At 43.2% G+C, this 13,417-nt stretch overlaps 2 protein-coding genes across 2 annotated transcripts; both read right to left on the bottom strand.

Moving 5' to 3' along the window:
- Nucleotides 1-1,284: 1,284 nt before the first annotated feature.
- On the bottom strand, nt 1,285-2,217 carry LOC308571844 (olfactory receptor 2D3-like; the record flags this gene model as incomplete). The annotated part of the gene is made up of 1 exon (XM_081167458.1): nt 1,285-2,217. One exon carries the CDS (start codon nt 2,215-2,217, stop codon nt 1,285-1,287), a length of 933 nt encoding a protein of 310 aa, XP_081023584.1.
- Nucleotides 2,218-7,032: 4,815 nt separating this feature from the next.
- LOC308571843 (olfactory receptor 2D2-like) lies at nt 7,033-7,962 on the bottom strand (the record flags this gene model as incomplete). The annotated part of the gene is made up of 1 exon (XM_081167457.1): nt 7,033-7,962. The coding sequence occupies one exon, from the start codon at nt 7,960-7,962 to the stop codon at nt 7,033-7,035; it is 930 nt and encodes a 309-aa protein (XP_081023583.1).
- Nucleotides 7,963-13,417: the final 5,455 nt, after the last annotated feature.

The raw sequence follows: 13,417 nt of genomic DNA, 5'->3' as shown, positions 1-13,417 counted from the left end.
TACCTCCTCGTTATACAATTGGTCTTCCGGTTGGGTTTTCCCATACAGACTGCAGTCTGGGGTGTTGCTGATTGCTGCGACTTCTCCCTTCACCCAGTTTTCCATTCCTCAACTCACCCTTGCCTCTCAGTCATGCTCTGCAGGTTTTCATAGGTTGGAATTTCTTCCAAATTTCAAGCAGTATTTTGGTACAATGCTTGGTTTTAATTATGCCTTTGTCTAATTCTGAGCAATACAATGCATTTGCTTAACTCTGTAGACTCCGTTCCAGTACAGTTGAACGATCTGGATGATACCATCATAGTAAGTGTGGTAACATTGTGGCATCATATTACAGTCGTACCTTGGATCTGGAAATGGCTCACTTGCCGAATGTTTTGGTTTCATTCTTTATATAGCATGAATATTTAACACATGTATGTTTGAAGAGTGTTTATGCCCCCTAATGAACCGGGTTTTATCTTCTGCTATTTATGCATTACTGTATCTAATCTATTTCCTAGAATTGAGCTCCATATTTTAAAGTCCTGATTCAGGAGTGCTATATGATATTACCACTGGATTTAGAAAGATCTTTATTTATTACCACTATTCTTGCCATTTCCCATGTTTTAGCAAAAACATGACTTACCATAATTTCATTTAATGTCTCTGACAAAGAGTGTTTTAATTCATTCAAAAATTAGTTATACTACTCAGCTGCGAAACTATCTTATCTGGAGACTTTGCATTTTTAAAACTTATTGACCACTCTGTGGAGTTTAGAGAATGTTATATGAGATTGGAGTTTATCAGATTCAGATTAGGTTAGACATGAAATTTAATTTTCCATATTTTTTCATAATTTCTCAGATCTTTTTAAAAATTCATTTGTAACATCTTCAGATCTTGCAATCAACTTACCCTCATTGGTCTTTAATTTTTGGACCAAATTATTACGTTGTTTCTGTTTTAACAAATATGCTAAGAGTTAGCCAGCTTTGTTTCCTTTTGCAAAGGAGCACTGTCTTATGAATGGTTCTCTGAGTTACTGTGGAATGGATTTCTTGCATTTTGGAGAATTTAAGGAGAAGCCCTCCTGCGGAAGGCAGTGACCACCTGGGTAAGTCAGGGATGATAATATAATACCGCACCGCCACCAGTCCAGAGTGTGAACATCTGAGCAGAGAATCAATACCCTCTCAATCCAGCAATTGTGATGTAATCGTCATGGCAAGTGACTGACAGACCCCTGGGACAATGGCAGGACTGATTAAGAAAGACACCAGTGCTAAACTTTGCCATTTAAAGTTTGTTTTTTTTCATCACCCTGGCCACGGCCCCATGGACGTCCTTGTTACGCAAGGTGTAAATGACCGGGTTGAGCAGGGGGGTGACCACAATGTAAAAGAAAGCAATTTGCTTGTCCTGGTTGGGAGCGTTGGCTGAGACTGGCTTCAAGTACATGAAGATGAGGGTGCCGTAGTACAAACTGACCACAGCCAAGTGGGAGGCACAGGTGGAGAAAGCCTTGCGCCAACCAGCCCTTGATCCCATTTGTAACACAGACGACAGAATGAGTCCATAGGAGGTTAAGACAACAGAGAGAGGACAGAGGAGGACCACCACAGAGGTCCAGAAAACAATGGTTTCTGTTACATAGGTGTTGTTGCATGCGAGCTTCAGCACCAATGGTAGCTCGCAGAAGAAGTGGTTGACGTGGTTGGGGCCACAGTAGGGATGTTGGAATGTGCAGCCTATGTTCAATGCTGCAATGAGGCAGCAAATGATCCAGGAAGCTGAAGTAAGCTGCCATTGGCGGCTCCTGTCCATGGCGATGGTATATAATAGTGGATGGCAGATGGCCAGGAAGCGGTCATAGGCCATGACAGCCAGCAGGAAGCACTCGGTGCCACCTAGCGTCATGGTGGTGTACATTTGGATTGTGCAACGAGTGTGGGAGATGGCTCCATTTCCGGAGAGCAGGTGAGCTAGCATTTGGGGCACGGTGCTGGTGGTGTAGCAGATCTCCAAGACGGAGAGGTGAGTCAGGAAGAAGTACATGGGCGTCTGGAGTCTAGGGTCAGCCTGCACAAGCATGATGATCACCAGGTTCCCCATAAGGGTAAGTGAATATACGAGGAGAATCATGAAGAAGAGGAGAAGCTGGGTTGTGCGGTGACTGCTGAGTCCCACCAAGATGAACTCTCGGACGGAGGTTTGGTTTTCAGGTGTCATTCTGCTCTGCTTAGCTGCAGAGACAATGTGCCGCTGCTGGAGATAGTCTGATTTTCTTGGAGACAGCCTTAACAATGAAAAGTTACTCTTTGGTTCCTGAAAGGGCACAATGAATCCCAAAGCAATCTATGAAGATAAGAGAGAGAGAATTTGGTTCCTATAGAAGACTTCATTTTCCAGTGCTCCATTACTAACTTAGATTCATAAATTTCATTGGGTCTACTCTATGAGTATGACCAGTATTGGAAACAACCCTTTGTAATGGTTTGCTTTGAAGTCATTACATTCTGCACTAGGTAAAGTAATCTTTAGTCAGCCCAATTCCCCCCTCCACGTTTCTCATCTTTTGCCTGACCAGAGGTGGCATCCCTAGGTACCAGTCCAGGTTCCACCAGTCTGAAAGAATAAGAGCTAAAAAACAAACAAAAACAAGATGAGAACATTCCTCCACAACAGAGCTTTCCAAACTTTTCATGTTGGTGACACACTTTTTACACATGCATCATCTCACAATACAGTGATTCAGCTTTACTAGCAAAATGGAGGTTAACCTAACCCCATTCCAGTCCCAGGAGGTGGGTTTGCGCAAACACCTACACACTACAGCTGACACGCTAGCATGTCATGACACAGTTTCGAAAGCACTGCTCCACAATCTTACTGTACTTCCCAATAGTAAACAAGCCACATTGTGAGATGCTTGCTTTGCATGGAGACAAACTCTATCACTGTTCTCCAGTCTTGGGCAGATGGCCTTCTATGGCTTCTAAGCTGTGGTCCCTTAAATGGAGATGTCACAGACTTCATACGTGCAAAAACTCTGTTCTTCCTCTGATCAGTGGTTTCCCCCAAGTAGTGATTTTTTTTTTTATTTGAGTGCTGGGCACTCAAGGGCTACTGGATTCTCTGACTTCCTGCATAGTATACCATTCTGTCATAAACAAAGATAAAACTATACTTGTCAAAGCAGGGAAGAGCCATCATTCCAGTTCTCTGGTTCAACTGCTATGAAAAAAGCCCATGTGCTACAGCGTTTTCTCCTGACAACAATACCACTTCCAATTTGCAAAGCCTTTTAAGGCCACAGTCACCGCATGGTTTAATTGTCAGGTTTTTGCTCCCCAGATTCCCAAAGGTTTGTGGATATAGTAATAAAGGCAAGATAATAAAGGCTGTGGGTTTTATCACTCAAGGACTCTTCCAATCCCTTTGGGCCTTTCCTCTGCTTCATTAAGAGTTCGTTCTTTTGTTATGTTATTTGGGTATCCCAAGAGCAACAGGATTGTCACACCACAGAGGAAAAGCGTCGTTGAACTTTCAAACAAAAGATTGCTGGGATGAGGAGAATCCCGTGGCACATCTTCCCAAACACTACGCAGGCCTGCAAACACGGTTGATATGCCCCTTTAATACATAGAGCGTCCATTCAAATCTGGTCATTAAATTCTATCGCTTGCATGGCAGTCCTATACATGTCTACTCTGAGTTACGTTTAATTGAGTGCAATGAGACTCATTCCTTTACCTCTTTTAAACTTTGCAGTAGCCAAGTCTGACAGATCCACTCCAATTCAACATGGGGAGGAGTTGTGGTGGAGCACGTGGCCACCCACTCTCCTCTGGGGGCAGGGACGAAGTCCCACATTGCCCGGGGATCCCAGCCACGTCAGCAGCCAGCCAGCCAATCCGCTGGCTGGTGGGGGTGTGGCCAGGACCATTTAGGCTGAGGCGTGAGCCAGGGGCTTCCTCTTTGCTCGCTTCCTCAATCTCCCATCCTCCCTCCCTATTTTTCAGGTTTTAGTCATTGGCCTTGCTATGGAGCTTGGTTGGTTGCCGTTGAGGGGCCTGGTAGGAATTTTTCCACTTGGCAAATTGGCACAAGCCATTTGGTTTTTGCCTACCTCGTAGCAATCGTCACAACTTTGTTAGGGTGGTGGTTAGGCATTGTTTGACCTTATAATGGGGGAGGTGAGGTGTGGCCATCACCTGCACCTTCAAGCTTAAGGGTATTTTGTTAAAGGAATCCGGGGGTGTGGATCTTGTCCGAAGCCCGGGGCAGGGCTACAGCCATGACACAACCCCGACGGGAACATCTGGGGGAGCTCGAGTTGGTATGCATCGACAGGGCTCCCCCTTCTGGTGGTTTACCCTTACTGGACTCTGTGCGCAATGGGCAGGAGTCAGATATAGTCGGGTCCATTGAATGCCTAAGCCAATACCGCTCACATTCTGTAATCACGCAATAAAGGTGTGGCCAAATTTTGCCCCAAAACATTAACTTAATATCTGTGTCCTTGTGTGGGTTATTCTTCAAATAGGGGGTGGTTTTGGGGTCTCGACACACAACATCTGGAGAACCACCTGCCCATGGTGCAAAATGGGAACAAATTGCAAATGAAGACAATGCATTGATGTGTGGAATCAAGTATAAATTGAAATCGCTATTGGTTTTGCAAACTGGGACTCAGTGCATATGTGTACAGTGTGTGGGAGGAGGGCTTTCCCCCACAAGGAACAAGGGGCTTTAGCACCCTCAATATATTTGAGCAAGGGGCAAGTCCCCCTAATACTGAGGGGGGCATCCCCCCTGCTGCCAGGCAAGTAGTGGTTGCATGCTGGGTTGTGTAGAGGGTGAAGAGAACCCTGGTGGGTGGGAATGCATTCCTTATTGGGCAACCTTCTCTCTCTCTCTCTCTCTCTCTCTCTCTCTCTCTCTCTCTCTCTCTCTCTCTCTCTGTGTGTGTGTGTGTGTGTGATGAGATTTTTTTTAAAAAGTTGTTTAAAATGAGTATATCAAAAAAGCTCAAAGCATTTCTGTCAGGGATTAAAGGAGCGTAAGTCTCCCCCTTAAATATTAAACAACAACAGCTAAGCTTCTATATGTGCAGAAATGGAAGGAAGAAGAAGTTCAAACAAAAGAAGAATGGATAAGTAAGATGCAGTAATGTGCTATCCAGAACTGGCAAAATTAACAACAAAATTAACCGTGTTTTATGGAAGAACGGATGCCTTTTTTAGACTATTTAAATAAATATTGCAGTATGATGAACTGGAGAGCAGGATTTGAGCTATGAGCAGCAGAAATAATGAGATTATAATATTGTGGTTATGATTTGATAGATGGGGTGCAGCAGAAGGGGAGAAACAGCAAGGGGTGGGAAGTCGAAAAAATAAGAGAAAATATGAAATTGTGTTTTGACTGTATGTTTTTTCTTTTAAATAGAAAATTTGCATTTTTTTAATGTCACATTGAATTCTAGTACAGTTCAATCCAAGAAAAACAACAACTGACAGACGAGTAATGAGTACAGGGTTATATATATATATTTATATATTACGATATGTGTTGGTATAATACAGTTGTGGCTGAATGGTAGAAATTAGCTTGAGGACTGATGAAATCCAATCTCATCTGAACAGCTGTCAGGAATAGAGCACTCAATGCATTTCCAAAATAAGCACTAATGTTTAATTTCAACACCTTAAAAACACATTAGATCTTGGTCTTTTTCTAAACAAAAAAATGTTAACACCAAGCTAGCTACGTAACTGGAAAGGTTTGGATAGAGAATGCTCTCCCTAGGCTTTCATACAGTGAAGAGATCATTAATCCTACAACAATACACATGGCTAAAATCCACGCTGAATGTCAAACTGCCAATTTCCACTAATAACTTGTTCTAGGGAACTGTGTTCTAGAAGTTACCCTTTTGCATGAAAGCAAGCAACAAGGTATAATCTTATGCAAAAATGTTTCTCAAATCGTTTTAAATTGAGCTGAAAACTATAGGTATGTCATCATTATGAAAAAAAGTCTAAATACCGTATTTTTCAGTGTATTAGACAAGGTTTTTTGACTCAAAAATCATGTCAAAAAATGGAGGTTATCCTAAACATGGTGCAGCGCAGAGGATGAACAGAACCCATCATGCTAGCCCAGACCTTGCACCGAGTGAGGGAAGGGCATGAAGCGTTCACAGAGTCCACTGCTCCAGCCCAGCCCTCGCCACCAGAGTCACGTGGATCCACACTGGATGTCTGCCCGCTCACACTGTGGGGAGCCTAGCCGGTTGAATCAGCCCTTGGCAGGTGACTAGAGGTTAGGCGTGACCTTTCTAGACCTGGTAAAAGGCCAAGGCATGCTACCACTGTGTGTCTTTTCCATCTTCCTTTCGTCCTTTGAACTGCTGGACTGCTAGCCTGCAGTCACTAGGTAAATCTCCCTTATGGGTTAAACCTGTTTTTATACGTTTGTAACTTTAAGCCTAAAGCCTGCCTTCAGGGATCACACTGTGCTCTGCCTGATCGTGAGCAAGCTTTCTTTTTATTTCTTATGAATAAAGACACTGTCGTCTTCATTCTTTTAGGAGGAATTCAGGGGGTCTTACCAGCAAAATGTTCGAACACCTTTCAATCTGGACAAGACAGATTGAATTGCGTATTGTCTTAAGAAACTCACATGAGTTTGCAACTAGTTTTCTGCTGTGTAAAGGGAAAGGCACTCTGCTAAGTAAAGGAACTTGCTAGCCCAAGTTACGAAGAATATTAATAAACAATATAGCCTCTCCTGCCACCCTGAACATTACCAAAGCCCACACATGATGTTTTGAAGATACAAAGAGGGCTTGTGGTTTGCTTCTGTGAGAACGAGTAAGGGAGACTGCTCAAAACCTAAGCCTTCTGACTAGGCTTCAGGGCTGAGCAGAGACTTGATACGCAAATACAAAGCACATTAGGTCTTCTCACACAGCATTCATTAAGGGGAACTGGCAGAAACTGGACAAAACCCAGACCAATAACATGAGACATCAGCATCTTATTCAAAGCCCCTTCTGCGCAGGACTTTTGCTGCTGCTGCATGAATATCCTTGTTGCGCAGGGTGTAGATGATTGGGTTGAGAAGAGGAGTGACCACGATGTAAAAGACAGCGAGTTTCTTGTCGCTGTCGGGGTCGGTCACTGACGGGGGTTTCACGTACGCAGCAATGACCGTGCTGTAAAACAGGGTGACGACCGCCAGGTGGGACACACACGTGGAGAGGGCCTTGCGCAGTCCAGTGGTTGAGTGCATCTTCAGCACAGAGAACAAAATGAGCCCGTAGGAAGCCAGAATGACAGCCAGAGAGGTCAGGATCACCACCGCAGACGTCCCAAAAACAATCATCTCTGTGGAATGGATGTCGGCGCATGCCAGCTTCATCACGATCGGCAGCTCACAGATGAAATGGTTGATGTGGTTGGGACCGCAATACGGGAGGCGGAGGGCGCAGATGACGTTTGTTGTAGAGACAATGATGCCACCAGCCCAGGAGGCTGAGGCCAGCTGCACCTGGCGCCACCTGCCCATGAGGATGGTATATAGCAGCGGGTGGGAAATAGCCAAGTAGCGGTCATAAGCCATGACACCCAGGAGAATGCACTCGGTGCCGCCCATGCACGCAATGGCATGCATCTGGACCACACAGCGTGTGAAAGAGACGGTCCCATTCTGGCTCAGGAGGTTTGCCAGCATCGGGGGCAAAGTGCAGGTGATGTGGCAGATCTCCAGGCAGGAGAGGTTGGCGAGGAAGAAGTACATGGGCGTGTGGAGCCTCAAGTCGGTCCACACCAGCGAGATGATCACCAAGTTCCCCATAAGAGTGAGGGAGTAGATGATGAGGATGATCACAAAGAGCAGAATCTGCGTCTTTCGGTGGTTGGTGAGTCCAACCAAGACAATCTCAGTGATCGACGTGCTGTTTTCCATCCCCGCACTGGCCTCCTACTGGCAGGAAAATGACAACTCATTTTGGCAATTGCAAAGAAAAGAAAAGAAAGAGAAAGCAGCAACAGTGAGAGACTGCAACATTCTTTGGGAACTGAGAGGAGTGAGATTGCTGGAACATCGAGATTTATATCCAGTGCTTTAAAATTTTTAAGAAATTAAAAGCTGCCAGTACTCACCATGAAAGAGGGACGCGGGTGGCGCTGTGGTCTAAACCACTGAGCCTAGGGCTTGCCGATCAGAAGGTCGGCGGTTCAAATCCCCGTGACGGGGTGAGCTCCCGTTGCTCGGTCCCTGCTCCTGCCAACCTAGCAGTTTGAAAGCATGCCAAAGTGCAAGAAGATAAATGATGTGAAGGTAAACGGCGTTTCCATGCACTGCTCTGGTTTTGCCAGAAGTGGCTTAGTCATGCTGGCCAAAAAAACTGTCTGCTGACAAACATCGGCTTCCTCAGCCAGTAAAGCGAGATGAGCACCACAACCCCAGAGTTGTCCACAACTGGACTTAACAGTCAGGGGTCCCTTTACCTTTTTACTCACCATGAAAATATTACAGTAAATGCACTTTTGACATTTTGAGGGATGAAAGGTGCCAGTACTGCGTACCCCATGTATACCCCCAGTAAAAACACTGTTTATATTATCTATATATCCAGTGCTTTTTGGGGGGGGGCACAGGGGTATGCATACTCCTAAACATTTTGTGAATCTTTGTACTTTTGTCCATTTACTGCATTTATTTTTCCCGATTTCAACTATAAACTGGTGATTTTCTTGAGTCAAAATGAGAGTACCCCTAAACATTATTTTTTTAAGAAAAAAAGCACTGTATATCTCTCTCTATCTCTATCTCTATCTCTAAAGCCCAACATATTTTGAACACTTTTCATTTCTCAGGGACACTCTTGAACATAAAATTTCAATAAGCTAAAGATCAGTCTGGTAAATTCTATCAGTATTTCTATAGGAATGTTTAGTATTATTTTATACAAACTACTTAAGAATGTGTGTGTGTGTGTGATATACTTTAATTAAGTGACATTAAATAAAATTAATACTTGGTATCTGTATGTTACTGCAACTTTTTCCAGCATCTCCTCACCCCCTAGCAGTTAATCTCACCTAGCTCACAGGTTGCCCGTTGAGCAGTTTTTACAACCTGCTAAGTCAAGAAGTTAAAGCTGCCCTGGATTGTACCATGTCAGATGGTTATGTGCAAGACAAATGATTTTCTCTTTTTAAAAAAGACATTTTTGCACATTATAAAATATTGCCAAGACTACTGGGAGGACCATGAGGATGGGTCCTGCAATCACAAAGATGGAGAAAGCTCCAGTGAACTCCTAGGCACTTAGAGACTTCCCCCCTTCCTTTCCATAGGATTGGTTCCTTTCCGCTTTTCTGCCCTCTATTCTCTGGGATTGGGGCAACCCTAAACCCATACAAATTATAACCCCCAATCTATAAATTGAATTGAAATGGGTGAGCTTTCCTTGAGCAAAAGGCCCAGAATATTAGCAACTTAAATAAGAGGCATAGTAATTAATTAATCTCTGCTAAAACAATGAGATGTGCTCTTCTATTCCTCTGGCATGTCTGGACCAAGACGTTTTGCTGCCTAAGGCAAAGAACATGATGGTGTCTCTCCTCTGCCATGTACTGAAATCAACTAGACCAGTGGTTGAATCTGATTTTGACATTAGTGATGGGACAGAAATGCAAGGGGGCACAAGACACACAGCTGTTCTCCAGCACCTCACCACTGTTGCTTGCTCCCCCGCATCTGTGGCCCATTGTCACTCCGCCTAATGATAGGGATGGACTTCCCTCCCTCCCTCAGATACCAATCTCAATTCCAAATGGCTGAACAGGACTTTACCTTCATGTTTCTCTCTGATTTTGCTCCTCAAGAAAGTGGGCTCCACTTCACTTTCTAAGGCAGGATACTGAACAGTAAAGCTGATTGTCGAACTACCAGAAACTATGCGGGGAGACTTGTGCTATTTTTTCCCTGCCCAAACATGCACCAATGATGGAGGTCAGTGATCTCTGTGCTGCTTCCAAAAGATGGCTTGTGGCAGGATCTTGGCAGCCTTGTGCCTAGTGGTTTCCTCCTTCAGCACAGAAGTGTGAAGTATCTGCAGCTGCCTACTGAAGACCCATTGGAATTAATTATGGAGATGGGCTGCAGGCTGTTTTTATTTTCTCTCTGACCTTCGTATTGTATGAAGGTTTAGGATCCAGTAAGATAATGAAAGGCAGGGGACCTATGCCATGGGGACTGTTCCAACCCCCTTTGGTGCTTTCCTTTGCATCATTATCAACCTGTTGTTGTTGTTGCCTCTTGTCTCAGGGAGGTCAGTGGTCACAAAAGCAAGGGGAGAGTGAGAGCAAGCAGGGGTTGCCAGAGCTCTCTTCATCCTGAGCTGCCCAGAGGCAAGGTGCACCCCAGGGTGCTGTACTGGAGGGAAATATATGGGGATACACTTTTGGGGCTTTCTTTTTCCAGAGCAGGAATGATGATGCATTTAGAGTATATCAGACTTTACCTCATATCAAGAACCACATTTTTCACTGAATTCTCAACTATTATCTCTTTTTTAAAAAATAATTTTTATTAATTTTCCGTTTAACAGCCCAGTCATATCACGTTAATTACTCCGGATTATATCAATACATATCATAAAAATCCAAATAGTTTGCTGAATTTTAAATTTTTGTTGGGGGTACCCATGGTTCGAGCTCAGAAAGGGTCCAATCATCTCATATTTCTGCTGCTTTGATATTTCACAAGTCCTATCTTTCACTCTTCTTGCTGTTCTCATTTTTCTTCTTAATAACCTCCGAGTTGTTTCCACAAGCGAGATGAAGTAAGCAATATTATGTTTCTGTGTGGGCTTACACGTTGATCCAAAAGTCTTATTCACGCGGCAGGCGCCATTTTGACAGTTCCGATGAAATACAGTCTAAGTGTCTGCTCATTAATTTTCCCAGACCAGTGGTTCCATAAATCAGTCTTTCCAGGGGGGATATTGCCAAATAGACATAATCCAAATAAAATAGCAGAACAGTGGCTCACCTCCCCCTTTGACTGTAAATCTCGCAACAAAGTCTGTCTCATAATGGCGGATCCTGATTTATGACTGCGTCCCCAAGAAAGCCTTTAGTTTCCTTTCCAAATCTTCAACAAAGCAAAGCCTTTAATTAATATTTGTTTCCACACAGTTTATTTTCCAGTCTCACTTGCTATAAATCATTGTGACGGTTCTTCTAGGGGAGGGGTTGTTAGGTAAAACATTGAAAAAGAAAGAAGTTTCCCCCCCCTTCCGTTCCGTTTCAACATACCGACATAGCTGTGATTCTTTGCTGTAGTCTTCTGTTCAATCCATCCCATCACTCTTAACTTCTCAGCGGTAGAGTTGATTAGCAGATAAAACACCCTCTCCTTCGCTCGAAACGTACATTTACTTTTTACATCAAATTATTTTATCTTAAGCAATGCAACCAGGTCGCTCTCAGAAGCAGCGTCAGGGAGATCCAAAGCTCACTCAAGGGCTTTCCGTCCAGTGCCCCCACCCCCTCCTTCTTTCAAACTCGGGGGTGATTTATTGGCAACCACGGATGAGGCTGTGTCTCCCTATCCCCTGGGGAGACCCCGGGAGGCTGATTTACTCCCATCATCAGCCCCTTAATTACCTCGTGTGAGCAGGAGAGATGGTATTGTCGGCCATCTTCCAAGGCACCCCTAGCGGCCCCCCTCAACTATTATCTCAAGATAATGGAAATGGATGTCTTAATACCTGAGTGAAAGTACATTTGATAGGCTCTAGGCATGATATGTGTTACCTGTTTGGTTGGAAAGCCACTCTTGTGGATACAGAATGCAATCATAGCAGCAAAATGGTTCCCCTTCCTTCTTTGCTTTATAGTAACCCAGGCTTTCATACAGTGAAGAGGTCATTATTCCTACAACAATACACATGGCTAAAATCCATGCTGAATATCAAACTGCCACTGTCCACTAATAACTTGTTCTAGGGAACTGTGTTCTAGAAGTTACCCTTTTGCATGAAAGCAAGCAACAAGGTATAATCTTATGCAAAAATGTTTTTCAAGTTGTTTTTAACTGAACTGAAAACTATAGGTATGTCATCATTATGAAAAAAAGTCTAAATATATCAGAAGCTCTCAACATTTTCAGCTACACTGATTTTTGTAATCTTTTATAGAAGAAACAAAAGGACAAAGTAAAATGGTCAGTTAGCTAAGCTAATGCACCAAGCTGTCTTGTAACTTTTGAATAAATGTTATTTAATTTTTGTTTTGTTTTTTAAGTCCCAAGAGAAGCCGCACCAGATAAGCATGAATTACAGAGACTTTGGCTTCTCAAATAGCAGCATCCTGAAGACTGAAAGAGCCAGTGAGGAATGTTTGTGTGTGCTTTTAAAAACTGACCAGCTTTAAGAGTGCTTACTGTATTGAGGCATCAGGCATAAGCCTGCATTTTATTAATGTTTGATCAGGGCTTGTATATTAAAGAGAGAGAGCTTAAAGATTTTCAAAAGTTTCATGCCAGGCAGAAGACAGCTGCTTAGAGAACCTTGGCAATGTTTTCCTCCTAGACAAGGGGCCCCTTGATTTATAGCAGAAAACAATTCTCAAAGTCGTAAAAGCTGGAATTACAGACTGAGAGTGAGGACACTGACCCTACATGTTACAGAAGATAAAAAAGCAGAGATAAACATAATTAGGAATGAGTAAATAGTAAAATAATACCAATGTGCCTCCCAGTAAAATGAGCCAGATCTTCTTTCTAAGGTTAAAAGGCCAAGACCAAATGGAGAAGCATCTAGCTGGAAGAGAGCATTTTTGGGAGAGCATTTTTGGGAAGTCTTTTTAAAGCTGTTTCTTTCTTAAACTGAGAGAGTTAGAGGGCAATAAATGTTGGGAAAAGCAGCTGGCTGAAGGGGGTGTGTGTAAACTGAAGAGGCTTCTTTTGAAAGCTGTTTTTTACTGAGTTCCTTTTTTCTACTTTACAAAGGCCTTATTCCTTTTAAAAGGCTACCTATGTTATGTATTAAATATATTTGCTTAAATGTAATTATGCAAAGGATTTAAGAAATGCTAGATTCTTATTTCATATAGTTGTAAGAGTTGTATTTATCCTGAAATTAAGTCAGCCACCAGCCTAGCCCCCCTGCCAGACAGGAAGACGCCATCCAAGCAGTCCTGATATATAGCTGTCAGGCATTTGTTTAGAAACCTTCAAATGAAGGAGATCTTTCAATGTTGATGTGAAACTCAAGATCCTTGACATATGTTTAAAATAAAAATTTAAGATTAACCATTTGTTTTAGAAGGCAATAGGGCAAGGAGGGCAAGAGGTGAGCTGGTAATTAAGATTCCTTGTTGAGACACATGTAAGATATATTACTACT

The sequence above is a fragment of the Podarcis bocagei genome, assembly GCF_964188305.1.
Source record: "Podarcis bocagei genome assembly, chromosome: 13".
NCBI lineage: Eukaryota > Metazoa > Chordata > Lepidosauria > Squamata > Lacertidae > Podarcis > Podarcis bocagei.
This window is presented reverse-complemented; position numbering and strand designations above follow the sequence as displayed.